The sequence below is a fragment of the Vanessa tameamea genome, chromosome 6, assembly GCF_037043105.1.
Source record: "Vanessa tameamea isolate UH-Manoa-2023 chromosome 6, ilVanTame1 primary haplotype, whole genome shotgun sequence".
In the NCBI taxonomy this organism is placed as follows: Eukaryota; Metazoa; Arthropoda; class Insecta; order Lepidoptera; family Nymphalidae; genus Vanessa; species Vanessa tameamea.
Window position 1 is genome coordinate 8,010,260 of NC_087314.1, and position 25,146 is coordinate 8,035,405.

At 30.4% G+C, this 25,146-nt stretch overlaps 4 protein-coding genes across 9 annotated transcripts; 2 read left to right on the plus strand and 2 right to left on the minus strand.

The window, feature by feature from the left end:
• The first annotated feature begins 409 nt into the window (after positions 1-409).
• On the plus strand, positions 410-2,662 carry LOC113393223 (uncharacterized). Its single transcript, XM_026630005.2, has 5 exons — positions 410-782; positions 937-1,158; positions 1,307-1,444; positions 1,521-1,740; positions 1,977-2,662. Exons 1-5 carry the CDS (start codon positions 534-536, stop codon positions 2,447-2,449), a joined length of 1,302 nt encoding a protein of 433 aa, XP_026485790.2. The 5' UTR covers positions 410-533; the 3' UTR covers positions 2,450-2,662.
• A 99-nt stretch (positions 2,663-2,761) lies between these two features.
• On the minus strand, positions 2,762-8,872 carry LOC113393224 (GTP-binding protein Di-Ras2). Its single transcript, XM_026630006.2, has 4 exons — positions 8,494-8,872; positions 7,848-7,943; positions 7,477-7,737; positions 2,762-7,157 (listed from the first exon to the last, which is right to left on the minus strand). The coding sequence occupies exons 1-4, from the start codon at positions 8,629-8,631 to the stop codon at positions 7,023-7,025; spliced, it is 630 nt and encodes a 209-aa protein (XP_026485791.1). The 5' UTR covers positions 8,632-8,872; the 3' UTR covers positions 2,762-7,022.
• An 832-nt stretch (positions 8,873-9,704) lies between these two features.
• LOC113393435 (constitutive coactivator of PPAR-gamma-like protein 1) lies at positions 9,705-21,147 on the plus strand. 2 transcript variants are annotated; one of them, XM_026630309.2, is made up of 20 exons: positions 9,705-9,860; positions 10,117-10,330; positions 11,027-11,205; positions 11,276-11,389; positions 11,469-11,615; positions 11,698-11,859; positions 11,942-12,137; positions 12,229-12,338; positions 12,646-12,837; positions 12,973-13,255; positions 13,341-13,500; positions 14,034-14,159; positions 14,231-14,342; positions 16,621-16,845; positions 17,056-17,259; positions 17,436-17,611; positions 17,825-17,913; positions 18,006-18,139; positions 18,304-18,392; positions 18,724-21,147. In XM_026630309.2, the coding sequence occupies exons 2-19, from the start codon at positions 10,183-10,185 to the stop codon at positions 18,370-18,372; spliced, it is 2,826 nt and encodes a 941-aa protein (XP_026486094.2). In that variant the 5' UTR covers positions 9,705-9,860; positions 10,117-10,182; the 3' UTR covers positions 18,373-18,392; positions 18,724-21,147. The 2 variants fall into 2 exon arrangements, with proteins under 2 accessions (XP_026486094.2, XP_026486093.2); XM_026630308.2 differs by having other exon boundaries at positions 18,304-21,147.
• Positions 21,140-23,884, minus strand: LOC113393437 (GPN-loop GTPase 2). Of its 5 annotated transcripts, XM_026630315.2 has the most exons (4): positions 23,662-23,884; positions 23,211-23,436; positions 22,977-23,123; positions 21,140-21,378 (listed from the first exon to the last, which is right to left on the minus strand). In XM_026630315.2, exons 2-4 carry the CDS (start codon positions 23,383-23,385, stop codon positions 21,371-21,373), a joined length of 330 nt encoding a protein of 109 aa, XP_026486100.1. In that variant the 5' UTR covers positions 23,386-23,436; positions 23,662-23,884; the 3' UTR covers positions 21,140-21,370. The 5 variants fall into 5 exon arrangements, with proteins under 5 accessions (XP_026486100.1, XP_026486098.1, XP_026486096.1 ...); XM_026630313.2 differs by having other exon boundaries at positions 22,977-23,436; positions 23,662-23,877; XM_026630311.2 differs by lacking the exon at positions 21,140-21,378 and having other exon boundaries at positions 22,065-23,123; positions 23,662-23,872.
• Positions 23,885-25,146: the final 1,262 nt, after the last annotated feature.

Below are 25,146 nucleotides of genomic sequence, written 5' to 3' on the forward strand. Positions count from 1 at the left end.
AAATATATTTTTTTGAAAATTAACATTCTGAAGTACTTTTTCGTACAAAGTAGAATACCCTATTGTGTTGTTGTTGAATGAATGGGGGGATGGAAACGGAAACATGAAAGTTGTCATTATTAATGCTAAAGATTAAAGAACGGTCTTCGTGTATAAAAAAATGCCCGAAAAAAATTGTTAAACTATATTGGTGCTACAATAACAACAGATAATATGAAATAAAAAATTTTGATTTTATATAGATATTTGTAATGTTATGCAAAACCAAATTTGATTTTTAACTCGTAACACGCTACGTATATAAGCTGCGTAGGCAATACTTATGAAAATGTCAAAGTTGAACAATTGCGTTGACATTTAACTAAGGTTTTGTGTTTTGATTATTTTGACATTTTATTATATTTTAAATACATGTCGCCAACGTTCGACTCAAATTTATAATAAAGTAAAAATTATTAAATATTCATATTTGGGAACGTGGAAAATACTCAAGTAATGACATTTTGAAAAAAGAAACATTCCAAACTTCAATCATGTTTAAAATATATATTTTATTTTATATTTTATTTGTTAATATTGCTCTTAACAAATGCAATATACAGATAGGCCCAGAGCCCTGGGACTACGTGAATAATGTGAATTCAATTGTGATTGACGAGGATATACCACCTGATCTTAAAGACAAGCCCCAGAGGAAAGTACAAACCAACAATAACATAGCAATTGGTGAATGGTTTTATAAAAGGATATTAACCATTGTTTTAAAAGGGGGCCAAATTAAGGTATGTTAGCAATGACTTAACAGCATTTTAGACATTTTGTTATAATTAACATATGCTTTAACAATAATGCAAAACAACTAATAAAACCACCTTGATGAAATTATTTAAAATTAAATATTGAATAAAATATGTTATTTATATATTCAACTTACAGAAAAATGAGGATGGTTCTATTGATATATCACTGCATATGAAATACAATGAGGAACGTTGGAATATTCTTGATGGTTATATCAAACCCAATACTGCATATTCTGAAGATATGTATAGACGTTCCATTGGATATATAGAGGAAGCTATAATTAAACCAAGTATCAGTGAGAAGATTGTCTTTGCTTGGAGTGAATACTTCCAATACTATTTAATAGAATATAAGGTAACATTTCAGTAAAATATATAATTACCTAAAATAAATTACCAATACCAATTTTTTATATTTAACATAAGCGGTGTATTGTCCAGTACAAGCAGCATTTTAACTTTTTTAACATCATGAGTGTTCATTTGAACATTTTTATTTCCAGACATATATTATGTGGGCTGCAAGTATTTTAGCAGGAGTCTTGACAATAATTTGGCTATGGAATCATATATCACATAAACATGTAATAATATTAGTGATTATTGGTCTTTATTTATATGAAGTATTAATATCTTATAAGGTAAGCCAATCAAATTACCTTATTGAGCATAAGAAAAGACGTAGAGTTTAACACTAAGTTTTATTAATGATTCTAGGAGGCTGAAAAACAAGAACTTGATAGATTCATAACAGCTGTCAACACTTGCAAGTGGTACATTTGGACAACGGACTGTCATGTGCCACCACCTGATCCGCTTATATTCTTGAAACACATGAATCCACTCAAAATTGGCATCTGTATGTTCACCAGATTGGTATCAGAACCCATGATAACAATTAGCGAAACCATTAAAATTATTATTCATGGCATCACTGGTAAGTTTTTTTATATATGTATGCTGGTTGTTGCATTCTTTGCTCTGGTTTTAGGGGTTGGTTGTCAGGTTATTGTAAGATAATATTAAAATTCATTAAAATTTGGATGAATGCTATAGCTGTGTAACAGACAGACAGTTCCTATCACATTTATAATTTTAGTATTGATAAAATATCATTATGATTATAATTTAATATATTTGTTCAGTGCTTTACAGAATTGTTTTCTTTTTCAGATGGATTATGGTTTCCATTGAATAAAATAATGTATGGAATTCTGGTTGTTACTTTTATGATACTCCTGGTATTTTTGCTGATAATGATAATCTTCAATTATATTCTAAACATTCCATTTAAGTTAAGTTTTTTGGGTATTGTCAGTATTGGATTAAAACAACGTAATAGAAGCATGCAAAATACTATTGTTCATGAGCCAATTGGTGCACCTCAAGGGGAAAGATATACAGATAGAATTAGTGGCGAAAATTTGTCGAAGCTCTTAGAAGTGTACACACGTGCATTGAATTCTGTTAATTCTTCACAAATACAACAAGGAGGTCCACTACAAAATTCCAATCCATCACTGACATATAAATCAAAATTGACCAGATCAGCAAGTACTGGACGATTGCCTAATTATGAAAGTGAACAGTATAATAATAACAATATTTTACAACAATATAAACATAATGGAAGTGGAGATCACTGATTAAAATCAGTTATTGTTTATCTGAATAATAATAACTAGTACCTACTTAGCATTCCAGTCATCTGTAACAAAGTTTATCTTAATCTGTAGTCAAGACTTGTTACAATCTTCTTTAAATTTTTTTTATTAATTTGTCTAGAAAATTTTTTTTATTGTTTGTCTAGTTTTAACTGTCTGTCATAAATTCCTTACTTATTAAAGGAATATAATTAATTTTCGACTAACACTTATTATTACTATCTTTTCACTCAAAATGTATTTTTTTTAAATGTGATAAGCTATAAATAACCTGGGATAGTATAAAAATAAAACTTATTTAATTTTAAATGTAAATTTAATTCGAAGTCTAATCAAGTTAATTAAGTATTGTAACAAATGTTTTTAATAACCATGTTTTTTTAATATAATTTGTAAATAAATAAACTTTTTAATGTTAATTTTTATTTCATTTTTGTGATGCTTAGTGAGTAGTAGACTTACAACACGTAAGAAAATTAAAATATATTATCAACTAGAAATATTTCGTTCAGATAAAAGAAGCATTATTTTATTAAAAAAAAATGATACAACAGTATCTAAGTAAGAAGCAAATTCTAATCTCGATTTAATTTCTTACATTCTAACGCTATTGGTCAACCAACATTCGCAACCCCATAATTGATTACATAACAAAACATTATAAATATGTACAACTATCACTTGTGGGTTGATATAATAAGTTTCATTATATACCTCTTGCACAAATCCAGCTAAGCTTTAACCATAATATTCGTGTGGCGCCACTACACTCGACTAGCCTACTCTAGTTTAACTGTAGAATCTATATGGACTAATCAATGATGAACCATTTTAAATTAATGTGAACACTAAGTTATAGTTTAATTACTTAAAGTATAAATTTAGGCATAGAATTTGAATGTCTTAATAGTTAAAGAGAAATCCCTAGAATAGATAAAGGTTATTTGCTTGAATAGAAGCCTTTGATATTCATTGAATTCGTCAAAAATAAAAAAGCAATTAGTTAGGATATATGTCGATTTATGTGTAGTTATTTATCGCACTCATCAGTTGTCAAATAACGCAGATTATTTTTATTTACTTCATGTTTTGACACTATGTAGCTAAGTAATAAAATGAGAATATTTTAAAGACCATAAGTTTAAATGTGTCCGGATGATTTATGAAACGTTATATTAATTTATCATTTATGTGTCTACATTAATATTATTGCCATTATTATTTGGGCACCTTTATACGTTAACATGATTTTGGTGTTGTTTCGTCTAATATCTATATCTGAACGAATTTGAATCAATATTTGTAATATAGAAGTTTTGAGTTAGTAAAGCTCCTAAATTATTTCTACCCTTTAAACTTGTACAATAAATTCAGTTTACAGCTGCATTGTTATACATGCGTTTTAGTGCAGATCAACTAACTAATTGAATTTTATTTAGCGTATAATTGAATCTACCTATGAAATATCTAGTATGGCTACTTTATTTCGATCTTTTGGAAAAATATTTTAACAAGTAAGCTGAACTACTACAGTTCATGCAAATAAGAAAATGCATACATTTAAGAGAATGTGTCTGTTTTAGTTTATACAAAAAAGAAAAGATGATTTTGTTGATTAATTTTTAAGATAGTAATAATATTATATTGCGACTTAAGATGACCAATAATCGTCTAAGTATACGTTAATTTTGCAAAGTTGAAGAAGTGAAGTTGAAATAGAGAAAATAGTAGTTAGGAAATAGCTCAACCATGTAAATACGAGGTTTCCTTCATAGTAATACTCATTATATAAAAATGGCATATAGTTTTCTCATTATAATGTAATAATATTTAATTTTTGAACAATACATAAATTGATTAAAATAGGTAACCAAAGGCACCATATTTGTATACGTTACGTATAAATATAATGATTATTTAATAATATTACATGATTGAGCTTGATAAAAACATTTTCATTTAAGTCTAGAATACACATGCGTAAAAGTCGATTTAAGGCATACGAGAAATGGGCATCACTCATTCGCATTTATAATGTCATTCGAATATTAAAAATGTGAATGTGAGTTTGTTTTAATAATACATAACTGCTTCCACGTACTAACCACACCACCGATCAATATGAAATTTTGCATCCAAGTTGTCAAAAATACAGAAAAATGCCCGCGTTGTAGATGTATTTAATGAGTTGATTTATTACTTTGATGTGTGTATTTAGGTCATATGATTCTTGTAACATTAATAACATACATCCATAGCTATTATATAATTAATTTACTTATAACACACATTTCTTGAATGTATAACAGCATGTCAGAATACGTAGTTGTACTTTACTTTAACCCTTACCGAAAAAAAAAATAAAAAAATTAACACTGCATATTATTGTCAGTAAGAATTTGCATGATCCTAATGCGCTTTTTTCAAGTTTTACACGTGTGTATCCTAGACTTTACTATATGAGTACCTACTACAATATATCAACGTTTACATTCAAATTAAATTACGGTAATAATACCTCAATCAACATCAAACAACTTTGGTCCAGTTTCAACAATTTAACAATCTTTTTTTATTTTAAATCTAATTTTTAAATTATGCTGAAAGCAAAGCTCATTATAAAATTGAAATACGAGCAAATAATTATTTATATAATTTATACGATAGTAATTAAGTGAATAGCTCATTAGAATTAAATCTCATTAACGCGTGGTCTAAACAATTTCATACAAATTTAACCTTCCTATAATAACATACTTTCCTAAAGATAACCTCACTATAAGTTGCGTGATAAGGATAATAGACTAGATAATTTTTTAAACTATGGACAATTCTAATTGGATATGTAAGTGAACGATATTAAATAAAGTGAATTAAAAACTAGCGACAGCTACTTTTACAATAATTATATAAGTTATTTTTATTGTATGCAATTATGCATAAGTTAATAAATGACACTAACAAAAAATGTCACTGCGAGATTTACCGCTAGTTTTTAAATATGGCAAGCGAACAATCTTTGATCATTTATAGCAACATCACTATTCACTAACCAATGACCATTCAAACTAACACCAAATTCGTTAAAGTTAATTTGATCAGCATTTAAGAAACTGTTTAAAATTATAAGAATCTTAAATATTTGCACACAATGGAATATTATGATCCTCCTTGTGGGCTAAGTGTCTTGATAAAAAGCAGTTTAATAAAAAACATATAACACATAATTATAATTTAAATAACACTCAAATTATTTTTAGCCAACTTTTCACTAATTGTATACTAATTTAACTTTTAAGTTTAATAATGAAACTGTAATGTATATAAATATTATATAAATAAACTATTTTGGCACATTCTTTAAAAATCTCGCAATGACATCCTTACAATTTTTCGTTTGCAAATTAATAGTATTCTTATATATCTAACAATAACAATGTCACTTAATCATATAACTTAAAAAAAAAAACATGTTGAGATCAATAAAGACACATTAACACAATTGTATTATATAAAATCACAAGGACGATTCAAAATAAATAAATATGACAACTAACACAAATTAAAGATATAAAATTAACATTAAAAATACTTTGCAATTCTCCATAAAAAAAAACATTATTAATATTATATAAATTTATTATCCTTCAAAAATGCAAAAAAAAAAATCAGGTACTAAATACTCAAAATATACTTATAAAAATGCATCATGACTGTTTATATTAATCAGCACACAATTTGATAACATTAAGTCCTATAGACTCGATTTCGTTGTATTTTTCACACTAACATATGGAATTGTCTCATCAGTCATTATATTATGTAATATGCAACTAGTGTAAATAAAACAATTCTTATTATTAGCAAAATATAAATTTAGAGGATGATGAGTTAATCCATCACAATAGAACCATTAACATAAATAGGCGTAATAATTTTTTTTTTTTTTTTCTTAATTAAATGCAATGTAATAAATCCTTTTAAAAATTACTGTGACTAGAATAAAAAATACAGCATATTTATAATCGTCTACAAGTAATAAACAACACTACATGCAATCAATTATTGAATCTATAACGGTTTAAAAAAAACCTTTTTCAGTGGATTGTGTACTTTGATTTCAGTGTAATGTAATCTACTTTTTAATAGATTTTGTAGCAGAAATCAAAAATATACATCCTAAGCAACAAAACTCTCTGAAAATATGTATAATATGATTGTCCATTGTTTTCACATATGAAATCTATCCAATAGAGGTAACATATTTTACAACTACTATAATTAAATGATAATCATTTGTATAACAATATTAAAGAAAAATGACAACAAATTTAAAAAACAATATAATATTATGCAAGCAAATATTGATTTCTGCATATTGGCTTAAAAAGAAGTTTCAATTCTTGGACTGGCCATATTTTCAATACCAATAATTTTTAGCTTACTAACCTATACTATCTCATTACATAAAATGGTTATTATATTGTCATGTATTATGCAATGTTGCTTATTACTTGAAATTAATAATAAATGAGATAAAAAACAATTCTTTCCATTACATGACAAGGCATTTCTCTCTTCCACTGGCAGATGCTTCACCACCTTCTTTAACCACCTTCTCTTTCTTCTTCTTACCTTTACCATCAACTTGTAATGAGACATTTCTGTTCTTTTCCATATTCAAAAGTTCCTGAAATGTAAATACTCTGATAAAAATATTTACCAATTAATATAAAGCTGTAACCCTCAGCAGATAATGTGATTTTTTTATTACAATATTAACAAATTTTAGTAGAACATAATTTATAATAAAAATACCTTATTGGTCTATAAAAATACATTAATAAAAGATAACACTATAGAATTTGTATCGATTTCCAAAACAACAATACAAAAAATGTTCAGAAGCCAACATAAGTTTAGGAGACCCTTTATCCTAATACAAGCAATACAAAAAAGGTTTCTCAGAAATACTTTGAAAAATAAAGTAAATTCAAAATATATTTTACCTGAAAGAGCTGAGTAACATTATGATTTGTTTTAGCAGAAGTTTCCATAAATGAAACTCCCCACGTTTGTGCCTGTGCTTGTCCTTCAGCAGCAGATACCTCTCGTATTTCTGGACTTTCGTCACATTTGTTTCCTGCAAGCATCACTGGAATATTTGGCAACTCTGTACCTTTTATTTCTTTTATTGTCTGCCATATTGGTTTTAATTCTTCCAATGATTGTCGACTGCTGACTGAATATACAAGAATGAATGCATGACCCTGCAATACATGCATCACATTTTGTAACTGTATTTTTAAGACAATAAATCCACAAAATAGGTTACATATTTTATATTCCATAATAATTATTATATTTAATTAATTCTTACCTTACTTATGGATAATCTTTGCATAGCTGGAAACTGGTGAGATCCTGTTGTATCAGTAATTTGGAGAGTACAAATTGTTTTGTTGCTGCTTATAACCTGAAAATCCAATGATTTATATGTATATAGTAAGACATCTGTTCTTTTCATCACATTTAAAATACTTGAGGACTCTGACTTTTTGTGGCATAAGCATTTTTTATAACTTTTTTGCTATTTTCAGAAATGTTAATATTTTTAATCAATTGTTAGTTTATTTTAATATTACATAAGCAATAGTATTATAAATACATTACATGTAATGTGAAGTACTCCTGCAAAGGACATTTTCAAGGCACTTTATTGGCTTATAGCCAATATTTTTCAAGTAAGTTGGCAATATATATTGAGACAAAAGATCATTAACAATTTCAAAATTAAAGTATGTCCAGGCTATATAGTTTTGAAAATTTAAACAGAGGCAACATAAGCAATGTAACTCACATAAATATGATACTGATTGAAAAAATGCTACGAATGTAATTTGGCATATAGTACCTACCATATTATAGAATAAATAAAAAAAAATGTTTTACAGTTTTAGTTTTCAAAATAAAATAAATATGAACCGTATGAAATTGCAAACGATATACATAAAAACTAATCTTACTTGTCTATAAGTATCTTCTATGGTAGGTATGTAGGATTCTCGAAATGTGCCTTTAACAAATCGTAGCACTAAAGAACTTTTTCCTACACCTCCAGCACCAAACACAACAACACGGTAATCGTTGCTTTGCTCTGGCATTGCTAGTTTTTTTTAACTCCTTAGAAATCAATTTATGAAATGTATTTCCACTAGGTATTGGTGCGATTCTTTATAGCATTTTAAGCTATTCCAAAACTATATTCAGACTAGATTCTTTAGTATCGGTTAAAAGTAACAATAAGCTATATTTTTAATACAGTGAAAACACATTATTAGTATTTTTTTAGTTTTACAACGCCCAATCATCACATACCTAGACAACGAATGACAATACGAGTGACGCTATCTAATATCTATATCTTTAACTTAGCTAACGTCAAAATTTACTTTTTTTTAAATAAATCGTGCCATACACTATTATATTATGAAGCTTGCTATTGAATAGATATTAAGAAATGATTCAGTAAACCGACTTTTCGATTAATTCTTGAAACTAGATTAGATAGAAGTATAAAGGTTATATTGAACACTACAGTGAGTGATGTTATCTCTATAATTATTAATATTCTTGAGATTCTTAATGAGGATATAAGTAAACTGTTTAATAATTTTAATTGGGTTAAGTAACATACAACGTACAGCCTAAACCTAGCCTAAGCCCAATTTTGCACAGAAATTCATCTTAGAAAGTATCCTCTAAGAATTTTTCAAAATTCATCTCCATATTGGATTAAATAAGGGATGGAAAATTGTTTAGAACGTCGTCATGTTAGAAATATGAAATCGGTATTTAGAGTTATGCCAAAACGTTAAAGACAGCAGCTTAAGAATTTTTAAAAATTAATGAAAATTAACCTGAAACTTTTTTAAAAAATCATTACCACAAAATTGAAATGGGGAATATTTTTTTAAAAAGAGTTCTCTTTATTTCACTATTTGAATAATGTAGTATACTTACAGTGGGAGATACTGTTAAACTATAATATTGCACAGTAAAAAACATGTTTTCATTTCAGAAAAATATATGTAACTTTTTTTTAATTAGTAAAATATTCATTTATCTTATACAGCATAAAGTTGTATAAGATAGTTAGGTTAGTTAAATACTATCTTTATTTATATTTTTTAATTTCGTATACCGTATAATTATATACAATACAATGTTCAGTTTTATTATGGTATACCAATCAATAAGTTATACATTATCTGTGAAGACGAACATCGAGCACTGAGCAGGGAAGGATTAGAAAATTACAAAATTACAAATGGCTTCCGTTTCCAACTTTCGGCTGCCGTAATTCACTGTTGGCATGGTTTTTTGAAATAAGGTTCGTACATGATGTCCTTTAGAATTTTTTTCTTTAGTTTATAGAAATATAATTATAACCATACAATAAAAGCGATTCATTGTATTTTAACTAAAATTAAATATGAAAACGTGCCGGTTATGTATTCGGTCTTGTGCATGTTTTTTTTACTAATCTAATAATTTATTATTGCTAAAAGAAACAACTGTAGCCTTGTCATTCTCAAAATGGTGTATATTATAATTAAAATACACCAAATAAATTCTATGTTTTACAGAACGCTTAATTAGTTGAGGCGAACGCGTTCGATCGAATTTTTATACGATTTTACTGGCCGACGACCATGGGCATTCAAGATCTACAAATATTTTTAGAAAACGAGGGTGTAGGTGTTGACTTGTTTCGAGTCGCTAGAACTCATCCTGGTGGTTTTCGATTAGTATTAGACGCTGAAGGATGTTTAGATCGTTTATATGGAGGATATTTTTCAGGTAATTATAAAGTTGTATCCATATATTTTATCAAGTTAAATAATTTCAGAAATTTTATTGAAGTATATCTTATGAAGGTAGATTCATAAATTAAATTTGTTATTATTTTCAATAATAAAGAAGTCTGTCTGGGGTTATAATAACCAAAAAATAAAGATGATTTAATAACTGACTATTTTGGGCTGATTATTATTATATTGTTTTATTGCGTGCCATGCCTATTATATTTTTGAGGACATCTGAGACCATTCAAATGATAAGATGAATTACCAAACTTTAATAATATTTATATTCATAAATTAAATAGTTTTAGTAGTAACATTAATGCACAAACTTACTGGCCCTGCCTTCATAATTGAATTTCTATAGAAAGAAACTATACAATTATTCAATTTCGTAAATTGATATGTAATTTATTTTAAAGAAATAAACATTAGACTCTGTCATTGGCTACATCCATAGCCGCAGTTCATCTGCAACTTGAGATTTATATCATAACTTTTAGACATGTATTATGTGTACCATTAAAATATATACCAGATAAATTTATCAGTTACATATTTTAATTGTTTTTGCTTAATATATTATTGAACCTATAGAATTAAACAAAATAAATAAATAATTTATCAAATTATAATTATTATACAGTGTACAGTTTCTTATCTAAAAAAATGTTTTTTTTTTTATTGAATCTAGATTGGGCATGTGGTGGTCAATGGGCCCGCTGTGTTCAATTTCTCACAACTTTGGCACAAGCATTAGCAGAGCATCAAGTGGCTTTATGTGTTTGCTTCAATGGAGCCCACCCCACACCTCCAGCTTTACCACAACACTGGATCCAAACACAATCAACATATAGACAGAGAGTTAACTCTGTAAGTAATATTTGAATACATTTTATAATAATATATTTGATAAAAATTAAACTTAACTTGCTTTTTGCAGGTGCTACGACACATTGTAACAAAAGGTACCCCACCACCAAAAGTTTGGTGGGTTCCTCCAACAGGATTACATTCCTGCCTTCGAACAGCCTTGCGATACCTCAACATCCCAATTGTATGTAATGTATCATGTATGATTTTGGATTGAAAATTTAATGATTAATATTAATATCACAAAATATTTTTCTCTATAGATGGTATCATCTGATGATCATTGTCAAGAAGTAGTTGGGTTGTGTCGTGAGAAAACTTATGCTGGTCTTGTGGGTTGTTCTGGAGAATATTTAGTTTTTCAGCCACCAAGATATTTTAGCTCATCTCAACTTAAGCTTACATATAGAGTTAGTATTCCCTAAACAATTGTATAAAATATTGTATTGATTGAAATTTATTTTAAATACTAATTAATATTTATTTCTATAGTCCTCCTTGGAAACCAAAGAGTACATGGTCCATGATTTACCAAAGTTACTTGATGTACCCCAGGATAGACTTTGTCTTATGGCTGCACTTCTTGGTGGAGTTATTTTATCAGAACAAAGTCTTACTGACTTTTATAAGCGCTTAGGAATTGCTCAAAAGAAGGTATATATTCAAACAATATTTACATTTTTCTTTTTACATTATTAAGTAGCTGATTCTGACCGTTTTTTTCATATGATTTTAGCAACAAGTTCCTCCAGAAACTCTCATCAAATCTGTTGGCCAATTTGTGAAGGATTTACCATCATCTGATATAGATGCTGCTTGCATTGAAATATTTGGTGACTTGAATGATCTTCGTGCTGCCAAATTAAAACAGGCTGTACAATATTATTTAAATGGTACTAAAGATGGATTCCTGAAGTATAGAACTGCTTCTGGTAAGAGTCCCATGCAGAAACACTGTTTTATTTACTATTTAATTTTTATTTAAAATTCATTGTTATATAATTGTTATTCCCATCGTCGTAGGTCGTCGCCCGAAAAACAACAAAAAAAATCAAAAGCCAGATATGAGTCCCCAGTCAACATCCCTAGATATGGACACTTCGAAATTGGCCAGCGAGTCTTCCGAGCATGAGGTTTAACATTTGTTTCTTCTTCATATAATAAATAATAGCTAAGGTCATCCACGCCTTTTACATCAACTCACTCATTGGCATTCATTAAAAACGCAAGAAATGCATGTTATTCACAAAATTTAACTACAATTTCCATGTGCCAGGTCTTTCTAATTTCATTTCATTTTTCTTTCTTATCTTCATTTTATTTTTCATTTCTTTATATAATTATATTCTCTTACTTTTTTTTTTTGTATAATTTTATTTTACTAACATCGGAAGTAAGCACTTGGAAGTTATGAAAAATTCGATACTCGATAAATTACAGCAAAAAGGCTTGGAAGATTACAAATTGGCTACGGCAAATGCATTGATGAATGCCGACTATGGCATCGAGGAACAATGTCACGAATTGAGCCACAGCGTCGCGGGCCTTTCATTGGACGGCGGGGACGCGGCATCTGTCAAACAGCTACCCGTTAAACCTACTGACAAAAACGAGAAACCTACATCCAAAGAGGTGTGACTCATGTAGAGTTCTTTTTTTGTAATTGAGAGTATACCAATGTGTATCATCTCACGTCACGTTTTCAATACTTAAATGTTAAATAAATACAAATAATTATATAAATAAATACAGACTAAACAATTACAGCCAACAACGAGTGCTGCCAAGCACATTCAAAGCGATGACAATTGTCCACCTGCCCCCGCTGAGGTTCTGCGGACGTGCGCCGAGCGACACACGCGGGGTCTCATGCACCCGCAGATGCTGTCTATTCTCACACACCGTCAAATAACTCTGCCCGTTCTCATGGAAGATGATAATCATCGTGAAATACCTTCTATACACCATTTTTTCAGACCAATAAGACAAAATGTCTATGCTATCTTGTATAATATGCATCACCACAGGTTCATGGCCCAAAAAGCTAAAGGTATTTCATAAATTTATGATAGTCTTATATTGATGAAGAGAAGTCCTATATTACTATGGAATATAAAACAAAATAAACATTACAGATGAAGGTGCTGCCATTGCATCTACCAGCAGTGAACGTCCATCCACTGTTCAAGTAGCAGAATGGATATTTTCTCGTGTTAATCCTGGAAAAAATCCAGAGATTGTGCCTGGAATTGTCCTTGATTGGCCAGTACCGACAGTACAGAGGCTTTGGTTTGGGTATGTACTTAATATTCTTAAAAACAGTTACCGAAGGATATTTATGTCTGTCTATGTCAAAAATCACACTCCTTAGTTTCAGTGTAGATATTGATCATCAAAACTTATTAGCATTAAATACATATAAATTTATTACTTTAAATTAAATATACTTTTCGAGTCTTGTTGTTTCTTTCTAGTTTTAATTTCGAAAAATCTTAGTATAGTTTAAATGACTATAGCATAAACCTGATTTATTAAATTGTCTCGATATTTGAAATTTCATATGTCATGTGTGGTTTTTTTTTTTAATATTAATTAAAGAAATCAATTAAACATATATATATATGTTTAATATATATATATATATGATTACAATTTTTCTAAAAAGGAGTATTCCTATGAATAACTAACTATTATCACTTCCTCAGCTCTAAAGTAATTAATAAGTCTTAGAAGTTAGATGAATAATTTTTTTTTTTTTAAATATTATATAGGTACTATTATTTAAATTAATAATTTAACATTCTAACAAATATGTGGTTTCATTGCAGCACTGCACAAGATGATAAATGTCGTCGTATGCGCGCATTTCTTTCTTGCATGCGCTCGGACACTCCACTTATGTTAAATACTTCATATGTGCCACAGCATCTGCTTATCTTAGCCACTGTTTTGAGGTAAGATTAGTCTATTATTTGATATATTTTATGTTTTGCGTTGTTATTTAACAAGATTTAATTATTCTTAGGTTTATCATGACATCGCAAATACAAATTTTAAGAAGACAGGAGTTGGACGCATTTTTAGCTACAGCTTTTTCAAATGATCTCATGAATGCTCTTCACTTACAAGAAATGACTGTAAGTTGTTTTTTAAATAATAAATTGTGTACAAAATATCTGTGCCACATATTATACCATAATGATAGTAACTAAAAATATATTGAGTCTTAAATATGAAATTAGCGTTTTGTACGAGAGGAATATAAAGTCAATTTTTTTTTGTAAAATATGTTTAATTAGTCAAAGTATGCACCATTGTTATCTGCATATATGCACTTTTGTCATCTCATAGGTAATTCATTGTTCCTTTTACTAAAAATCAATAAACTCTTTGAAGGTGGTTTGGACTGCCGTATCGGAGTTGAATTTTTTTCCTTGTAATAAGTTGTCCAAATTCCGGAAAAAATAGTAACCTGTTGGAGCAAGGTCCGGGGAGTACGGTGGATGTCGCAGACATTTAACTTAGTGGTTATTTGTTGTGCAGTCTTGCATTGTCGTGAAGCAGCATTGGCCTTTTTTTTCTCGCTGAACAAACGCGTTACGCGTTTCCCCCACGTGAAAGTGGGAGTATGTGGGACTCGCCGGTGCCCAGGACGCCGAGTACGCCCCGGCACACGGGAATACCCACTAAAAAACCAGCGGTACTCCCTCCGTCTTGTCGGCGGGCGCCATGGGTTCGCTTTCTCATGCTACCGTGACGCTCTGACGGTCAGCCCGCCTATGCGGGCCTCCAACTCCTAAGGGGGATTCCCAAGGTACTGAGAACCTCCCTAGTCCCTGTGACGGTTATTGAGGCGGGGGGAGAAGGTGCGCATAGCGCCTTTTCCTCCTCCTCGGCCGTCTTCGGCGGAGCGGATCTGCAGCGGCTTCCTTCTGCGGCTTGACGTTTTTGCAGAAAGAACGCATCTCCGACCAGCACGTCTCCCTACCGAAAATTTCATTGATGATACTCGGCATCTCGATCGATCTCCGACCATAGTTGCCGCCAGGGAATGCCGCTGGGGTCCGATACCGGCGCTAGTCCACCAAACACTCACAAGTAACTTTTTCTGAGTCAATTTTCGTTTAGCTTTCGCTTCCGATTATCCTATCGATTCACTCAATTCGTACCCATCGTTCAAGTTTTTTTACTTTCCCGATTTGCTTCTAGTGGATTAATACAGTTTTATCACTTACTCCGACGCCTGCAGATATCTCTGAAGTGCTTTGTGATGGATCCGCTTCCATAAAAGCCTTTAATTCTTCATTTTTCGCTTTAGTACCCAATATTTCTTATACCCAATACCCATATTTATATGCTATAATGCTAAATGCAATGAACAACTTGAATATGACAAATACGGTCTTGATAAACAAATGAATTAGATATTGATCAGATATTTTTTTCTAGTCATTAAATCTCGCTTAGAGCATGTTTCTTTTTTGTTCATGACAATTTTTATATTGTGACGAAAAATTTCTCAAAAGTAGATTTTAAATAATATAATACATTACTACATTACTGCAAGCCCTTCAAGCGATTATGCAGGCCCGTCTGGGTTGATATCACCCACACATCAGATATTCTATAGCAGTACTCAGTATTCTTGTGTTCCGGTTTGAAGGGTGAGTGAGCCAGTGTGGTTAATATTTCTTACAGTGCTATTGTCTATTGGTGGTGATCACTTACCATTAAATGGCCCATTCGGCCGTCCGCCTGTAAATATTTTTAAGAAAAATGTTGTTCAGCATTACTGCCGTGGTTTACTAGTAAATCATGAACTAACTTATAACTGAAATGTAAATATCGTGGAAAATAGAGACCTTTGGCAAGGTCTTCCAATTCTCCCATAATAACTTATCTTAACATCTTTAGCAGTGGATGCATAAATTATGAAGTGTGACAATTTTTAACAGATTTTTATTGTCATTATCAATAAATGTCAATAACGTCTCTACTTTTACATTATTATACTTTTACTTTATTATATTATTTTTCATATTAATTGAAATTTTTAATGTTTAAAATTTTATGATTCTATAGCTTTAACATGTTATATATTTTAGGGAAATGAGTTATATCATGTTAGGTTAGGTAAATTACTGACACTTTTATTTTAGTGTAAAATAAAGTTTTAGTCAGTTTATTAAATTAAATTGGCTTTTATTTTAAGCAACGGAATAATTAAAATTTCTATTTGTTCTCTTTAATAAGCTTGAGAATTATAAAGTAATCATATCATTAACACAACAAACATAGCCTGCGCTCATACTATGAAGTGAAACTCTTGGCTACTATGGAAAGTCATAAAACACGAAGTTAAAAAAAAGAACAGACTTGTACGGAACATACATTTGATAATGACGGTTCGTATAGGTTCAGGGCATGAGCTCTCGTGGCGTGCAGCTGGGCGCCCTGGTGATGGCGGGCGCAGAAGCGGCTCTGCTCGCCAACGACGCGTGTGGTGCTCCCGTGCCGTGGCTCGTCGCCGCGCCCTGGCTCTACTTTGACGGAAAGCTGCTACAGCGCAACCTGCACCGCGCGGCACACTGCAAACATCTGGCGCAACTCTGTGACAATCATCTCGACACTGTCGTCAAGGTTTGTGTCGTATTGTTTTGCAGATATTTAGTAAAAAAATATAAAACTTATAGTTTCATATAAGTTTATAATACTATTTTGATTTTTTTAGTATGATATTTTTTATCTATCTTCGACCCTTTCATTGAATTTAATGGACTGATTAATAATGTCTTAAAAATCACAGAAACATCTAATGGGTTGAAAATACAAAGAGCTCGTGCTATGCAGGTGGAACGTATGCGCAAGGCTATTCTTGAGGGTCTAGAAGTGGAGTTTGCGATGCCACCCCTGCCACTAGTGGGCGTGGTGGGCGAGCCGTTGGCGTGGCGCGGTCGCGGCCGCGGCGCACGTCTAGAGATCGCCGGCGTTGTCGTGGGGCAATGGGGCGGTGGCTCCTACCCCACGCACCCGCGCGCGCCTCGTTACCCCCAGGTACCACGCTATAATAAACGCGTTATTCTTTTTTTTAGTTTGTCATTTCATTGTTATAAATGAGATAAAAGAAAGCAAATTGTAATTATTATTATTTTGATTACAAAATAACAATTTCATGTGGCATCGGATTTGAACTTATTAAGAATATCTTTCATTTTCATGTAATCGGCCAGGTCAGCTATGTGGGATACACGCCAACGCCTCGCAACGCGTACGGGGGTCGCAGCTGGCGCGGCGGGAGAGGACGTGGTCGCGGCCGTGGCGCCGCCCCTCTCCCCCGCGGCGCCACGCGTATCCGTCGTCCGAGACACCATGAGCCGGCCAAGCCCGCAACGCTCAGCATTAACGGGTTAGTTATAACTCTAAGTATAAAATCTATTTAATATATAAACTTTGTTGACATTAGATAAGCAAATAAACGATAACCCTTTTTTGCCATCCTTATAATTTTATATTTATGATATATGTAAATGCTTTACTCAGATAGGTATATGTATATGATATGGTAAATAAATCACATTTCAGTCAATGGTTTTTTCATCCACAGTTTATCTTGTTACAGTAAAACTGTTAGGTCTGATGATATGAGTCCTCCTGCTGATGACGGTAGTCCTCATGAAGATAGTTCCCAACCAGAAAATGATGGTGAAGGTACCCGATTTTGAGAGAACCTTAGTGCCTATAAAATTAACGAAAAAAGAAGAAAATAATGACATCATAAAAGAATACATTTAATTTTACAGGAACTCAACCTCAGAAATCAAAGACTGGAAAAAATATTAAGAAGAATTTAGGAAAAGGTAAAAAAAAGAGCTCTAACCACAAGACTGATGTAGCTCAGACATTGGAAGCCAATGGACCACTAGATAAGAACAAGGTGACTGCAAAATAAATTTCAGCAGCCCTTAAGGCTATATACAAACATCAGGATGTTACAATAAAAAAAAAAACCTCGTTCCAGACTTCAGCCGATTTCATATTATTTCTCCATGTTCTCAATTATAATAGTATACTTGTCGTTAACATGTTCCATCTTTTTAGGTGGCGGAAATTAGTCATAGTTCTGATCAAGAGCACTTTGGACAAGGTGATGCACCAGTTAATAACTAATTATTTCTTTAATTCCAAAGGTAAATTTATGTATTTAATACATTTACATTCTTAGTACATATTTAGATATTACATTTGTTTAAGTTTATCTGGTTCATTTTAAAACAAAAATGTCGTTACTATCTTTTATATCTGTTTTTTTTTTGTTTGAGGAAAACCAGTACATAAATATCTTCAATTGCTAGTGATGAATATCAGTGTAGTAATTGAGCTGAATTCTTTACTAGTTTTTAATAACAATTTCATAATGGTTAACGACGTAGTGGGAAACAATAACTTATTTCAATAGCACGTATTTCTTCAGAGGTTACAATCATCTGTAATAGTGAGAAAAATACTAATATCTTACAGAATGTTCACGGAGGAGAATATATTTATTCAATCGTGTATACGTGCCTCAACATCTATGAGACTTCCCAATTTAGAGACTGATTTTGTATTAATTCGATTGGCACAAAATGTGGCCACTTATAAGGTTCAAGACAAGGTTTAAAACCTATCTGAGACGATATTAGACGTCTCAACCCTATTAAGACAATCGGCTTTGTTTATTTTGCTTTGTGTTTAAAGGAGTTTATATAATAATATTTATTGAAACAAGTTCTCCTAAAAGAAAGCAAAAGCAAAATATTCAGAGTCTACTACTTTAAGTAGTACAGTGTATATCTTTTTAAAGATAATAACTCTCGTAACATCTATTATCTGACAAGTGATAATTAGAAGATATATTAAAATTAACATGTTGATTGTTAAGTCATGTTTTATTAAAAAGTGAGATGACTTAGTAAAGAATATGTTTAGTTTAGCATATGGAGTACTGAGTCAGCATTATTTATTTACACATAGTATATTTACAATTTACCAAATTATTGTTTTATTTCTAAGTTTGGTTTGGTCTATGAAATCCCTAATTCATTTTAAATACTACTATTTTTAGGTTCTTAAGTTTCTCTATGCTGTCAATCATTTGTGACAGATTTTCTTGATTTCATAGGCTAAACCAATCGTGTTCAGACTTGTTTATAGGATTTCTTGTTTTATATTTAGGCATTATTGATTGTGTGTGAATGTTTTGTATTATCCGACATGTATGAACTGCTATCATTCCAGCTTAAAACAAATTTAATATTTGACTTTATATAGATAAGCTTTAAATGCGTTCCCTGCAGTTTTTTATCAAACATTATACTGATCTATACCTAGTTTGATAGCAGTTCATAACCCATACTGGGCCAATTGTTGAAATCATCTAAGATCATTTTGAATGAGTTTTATTATTATTATACTGTTTTCGTATGCACATGGGTAGTCGGATATTTTATACCATAGTGGTAAAAAAGATGTTAAGATTTAGGATAGAAATTGCATTTATTGAATGATGGTGGTGCTTTGAAATTTAGTCTGTGGGACTGCCTGAAACGAGTCTGAAACTCTTAGATTTAAGTCTATTGATAGACGTTTAATAAAACTGAACGAACATTCGTGTGTTGAGCTTTCCACATCCTATAGGGTATTATTTCGATAGAATATCTTAGATTTGTTAGTGATATATTTATATGCATTTTAGGAATCTCAAAACTGCGAATGTTCTTCACTTTATATGTATTTTTGTAAATTTGTTATATTGTTATACTTAAATTAAGCTGGAATGACTAACAAAAATTGAGACAAAGTCTTGATACACTCGATTGGTGGTAAACTGTCGAATTATCAGCATAATACACGTTACATTCCATTTCAATGAAAATACGAAAGTTCGAAACATACGAACAGTTGACACCAGTAGAGAATGGAACAAAATGAAGACTTTACAATTTGCTTATACCCTGGCTGAAACATAATAAATATGTTGCCACAATAACATATTAATTGATTTTAATAATGAAAACATGATCAGAACTTGTATGCACACGTACAGTGGTCACGCCGCTGTCTCTAGTGTTTGCCTAACAAAGTATAACGTAATGCGTCTGACTACTTCGTAATAAACGGCCACAAACGGCCGAAAACGGGCCATGCCCGGCTCCGATGCTATATTAGCAAAAAGCCGCCAATGCGGCAAACATACATAATATTATAAACGTATATTATTGCTTGCTTATTAAATAAACACGATGTGTAGCGTTTAGAATTTTAACTTCAATGTATTTTCATTTGTTTAAGAATTATGTGTATCAACAATAAAAGCATGTTAGAGGTTCGGTTATATTTCGTGAGGAAGTCAAGATTTTATATTAGTCGGTTTCAACTAAAGGGCACTATTTACATTTACTATTCTTAAATGTTTGAATATATAAAAATAATTGCCTTTTATGTTACCATACCGTACTTTGTACTTTGCTGCTTTCATATATACTTTGTTACATATTTAAAATGTAATATTAGCGATGATTCCAAGAAGGACGTAGATTTTATTTTTTCTCTTAAAACCATTATTCACTATAGTTTTAGAATATTCAACAGTGTAATAATACTACCTTTAATCCATTTTATAACTTGTTTGCTGACAATGGTCTCTTAATATTGTCAACATATAATAAATATATTAGAAAATATTTGTCATGTAATACATAACACTTTTCGTAATTGAAGTAGCAACATGGAACTGTGGCTTTTTGAAAACACTTATAACTTAACAACATAAACCTGCTAAATAATATAAATTATTAAAATGTTCATAGTAACTATTTTAGTTCATGAACAAAAAAAAATATTTTATCAATTTAAATTGTAAAGAGTTGTATTTGTCTTCAAATAAAACGTTCCATTATTAAAGTTTGTTTTATTTCAATCTTTTAATTCTAAACGCTTATGTATTTCAGAGATAGATGTACCCTCAATATTAGCTATATGATTTATAACGATTTGGGTTGCATCTTTTATATCATTATACTTGTGCATAAGTTCAACTTGAATAGGTATTGTGGTTTCATGATGCAGCAATTGATCTAGTCTATTTTCAACTTCTAAAAGTTTCATGTACAGGGTTTGATTACTTTTAGACATCTGAAAGTAAATAAAAGAACATGAGTATATACGTTAATTTATTTGCGAAAATGTTGGATTAATAATTTCTAATCTTCATGATAATTAAATTATTATTATTACATGTATCACATGTGAAAATTTTATGAATCTTAAGTTGTAAAAGTTAATTCAGGGATTTTTCGGCTAATCTCAAAACTTAACTTTACGACTACGATAGTCTGATGAAGCAACAATCCAACACGACAGATGAGTCCGTTAATCTCGGTTTGTTACAAAGAAAATAAATAACTTTCTATGCATAAATAAAGAATTGAACTTGAGACCTTAACTGTACAAGCTATCCACAGGGTAATCGGTCTACATTGTTAAGAATAAAATTGCTAATACCATTTTATTCTTAATTATATTCTACATTCATAACACGAAACGAGTTATAATTCCATTATTTTACTTGATAAATTTTAATTACCATGGAGACTCAATAGTTATATAAATATAGTGGTTATTTTTTATAACACAAAATACTCAACATACCTGTTTAAAAATGTCATATGGTATGAATAGAAAGAAAAATCAATACTCCGTTGGAAAATGGCTTTTGGCATATTACCATAAACATACTAGACAAGCAAGTTTTAACAATAAAAATTAAAGATACAAGCAAGGCATGCAGGAAAATAACTAATTATAAATAAAACATCACATCAATTGGTATATTGTTTATTCACTTTCAAGTTTATCACTTATTCCCATAGCACATGCTAACATACTATTAATATGTCTACCTTCTTCAGATTTAAAAACATAGCCATTAGCTTTATCTACTACATTTTTTACACTTAATAAACTTTGCTTTTTGAACATATCAACAAGTTGAAAGGAAACCAAACTGTAATCTTCAATAATAGATATCAATGCACTGTTAAGCTTTTTATATTTATTTGTAAATTTATCACTGTCTAAGCTCTCCAGCAGGTAATTTAAATCTAAAACCTCTGTGTAAAAATCAATGCTAAATTCTAATTTATCGGCATGTTTCTTTAGTAAATCAACTTTAGTCAGTAAGTTAATATGAGGTAAGCCAATTTTCAACATTGCATTTAATGATAATATTAAAGCAGAAATAAATTTTCCAGCATCTGAACAATGATGTGAATCAATTAAATGCACCACACATAACTGAAGAGGTACAGATGTAGATAATTTTGAAAATATGTTTCTTAGTGAGTCATAGTGGCTATACAGTTCCACTTGACCAGGGAGATCAAACATATAAGTAGTTGAATTTTCACCTTTAATTTGATCTAATAACCAGTCAATATTTTTCTCTAAATATTCTATACAATAAACTAAAGCTCCATTTGGACCTAAATTATGTTGATCCATAACATCTTCAAGAACTATTAAGTTTCTTATATCTATTTCAGGTTTGTAAGAAATACAGTCATTAGCTGGATCTAAGTTTACTAAAACTACTTTTCTGCCAATACTTTCTAATAACTTTGACATTTCACTGCAATATGTTGTTTTTCCTGCACCAGGTGGACCAAGGACCAATTGTCCATAATATTTATTTACAGTTTTAAATTTGTTAAGCATACTGATATATTACTCACTTTCTTCTCCCTTTAGATCCAAAATGATGTCTTTGCAAGCTTTTACAGTCTCAATATCATATGACTTTAAATTTATAAAGATGCAAAGTGGTTTTGTAATATTTATTGCTTCTGCCAGATATCTTGCTGCAACCTGCTGTTCCTCTCCTGTAGCACCAAAAATAACTTTTGTTGTATAAATATTGTCTACACCTAAAGGACTGTGGACTTGGTCTCTCTGAATCATTAACATACTCCCAATTTTTTGATACTGAGACACAATTAATAATGTTTTGTCCGTATAGTCGGCTATAACAATTTCTGTAGGTACATCATCAATATCAGCCGCTATTGATTTGAACAATTTTTGTTCACTCTCATTCCCTGTTGGTTTTATGGTTAAATTTTTCATAACATCTAAAAGTTCCATTTTTTCTCGGATTAGGAATATTTTTTTATGTAATTAAAAAAGTGCACACTTCTGCAATGAAAATATATATTTTCTATAAACAAATGTTTATAAAAACTAACTTAAATTAAAAATGCACAAAGATATCTAATCGACATATTTGTTTTTAACAATTTATACAATTGGAATAGTTTATAGCAACATTTTACATACTGTTTTTGAATAACAAGGATCCTAAACAAGGATTAAAAATACAATCGTAGAAATATGAATTGTAATAGGTAGGATTGTACTCACTTTATAAGTTTACTCAATATTACTAAGATATTATTTTTAGGAAACTGTTTGTTCACACGAGGTTTACACTTAAGTAACAAAACACTAAAAGACAATTTAAGATAGTCAATTACCAAAAAAAATAAATGAATCGATCAATGAACATTAAATTAGATACTTCATTGATTGTTATTGATAATTGGTGGCTGATGCTTAAAGTGACAGTCATTGAAATTGGAATTCCGGTCTACATGAGGTCTCAGTGACAAGTATTAAGTAAATTATAGACTATAGTAGAATACAGTTTTATAATACTTAGAGTTATGTCAAAAATTGACATTTTCGAAAGATCCTACATCTTTCGACAATCTCCTATTTGGTGATAATTAATTACACAACTCATTGAATTAAAAGACAAATATTACACATATATGTAAAATAAAGTTATTTGTTCATTAACTGCTGCTAGTTATTTGTACGGTGTATTTATATAAGTTGTATGCATCACTCTCGAAATTAATTAATAACGTTTTTCTTTATTGGTTAAGTTAAGAATTAAAGTAAAACAATACAGTAATGTATGATAATGTTATAACAATGTTCGCGGTTCCAGCGTATCCAGAAGAGACCTTAAATTTCCCGCCAATGTTTTTTTTTTTTTTTTAATGTTGCCCTCTTCAAAGATCGTAGCGACAACATATAGTTATTTTATTTTACAAGCTTTTTTTTTTATATAATAAAAGAAAAATGGATGGAACATATACTAAACCACAATAAATGATCTGTATGTAACTGATTAAAATGATTTAATAAGAAATAGTAGGTATTTATTTTGCCATTAATATATACAATATAAATTAAATCTAAATTTAAAAATTCCATTAGATGTATGGTAGGAGTTCGGACTTAAGGCCAGTTGATTTCTATGTTTGGGGTCACATGAAATTCCTAGTTTACGATGTCTCGCCTGTATTACTCGCGGAAGACTGCAAATGTACAAAATAAGAATTACAAACGCATCAAATATGATGCGGAATAATTTGAATAGTTTGGTAGTTAAGTCACAACTTGGCAAATAATGCGAATTTGCGTATGCAAAAGGGGAAGTCACTTCGAGCAAGTGACTTATATTGGGTATTGTTTTTAATTAATTTTGTGGTAATTTTAAATAGTGACCTTTAGTCCAAATTCGTTCATGTTCGGAAAATAATTTTCCACCAGCGTCCTTTATGGTAATTTTTTTCCGGTGTTTTGAAATTATTTCCTAGTTGTTATACATTTTTGTAGAGCTAAGAAAACGGTTATGTTTTTAAAATAATCTGCAAGGCAAGTACATAACGATTTTTTTTTTGGTTGGTTGTTCGTCGATTGGTTCACTTTTGCATGATCCATATGGGGTTAACATTATCGCAAATAATCATCCCTATCACCTCCTAACGGGAATACGTCGAATTACTAATAACCGTGTATATATTTTTAAATTATTATTATTATATAATATTATAT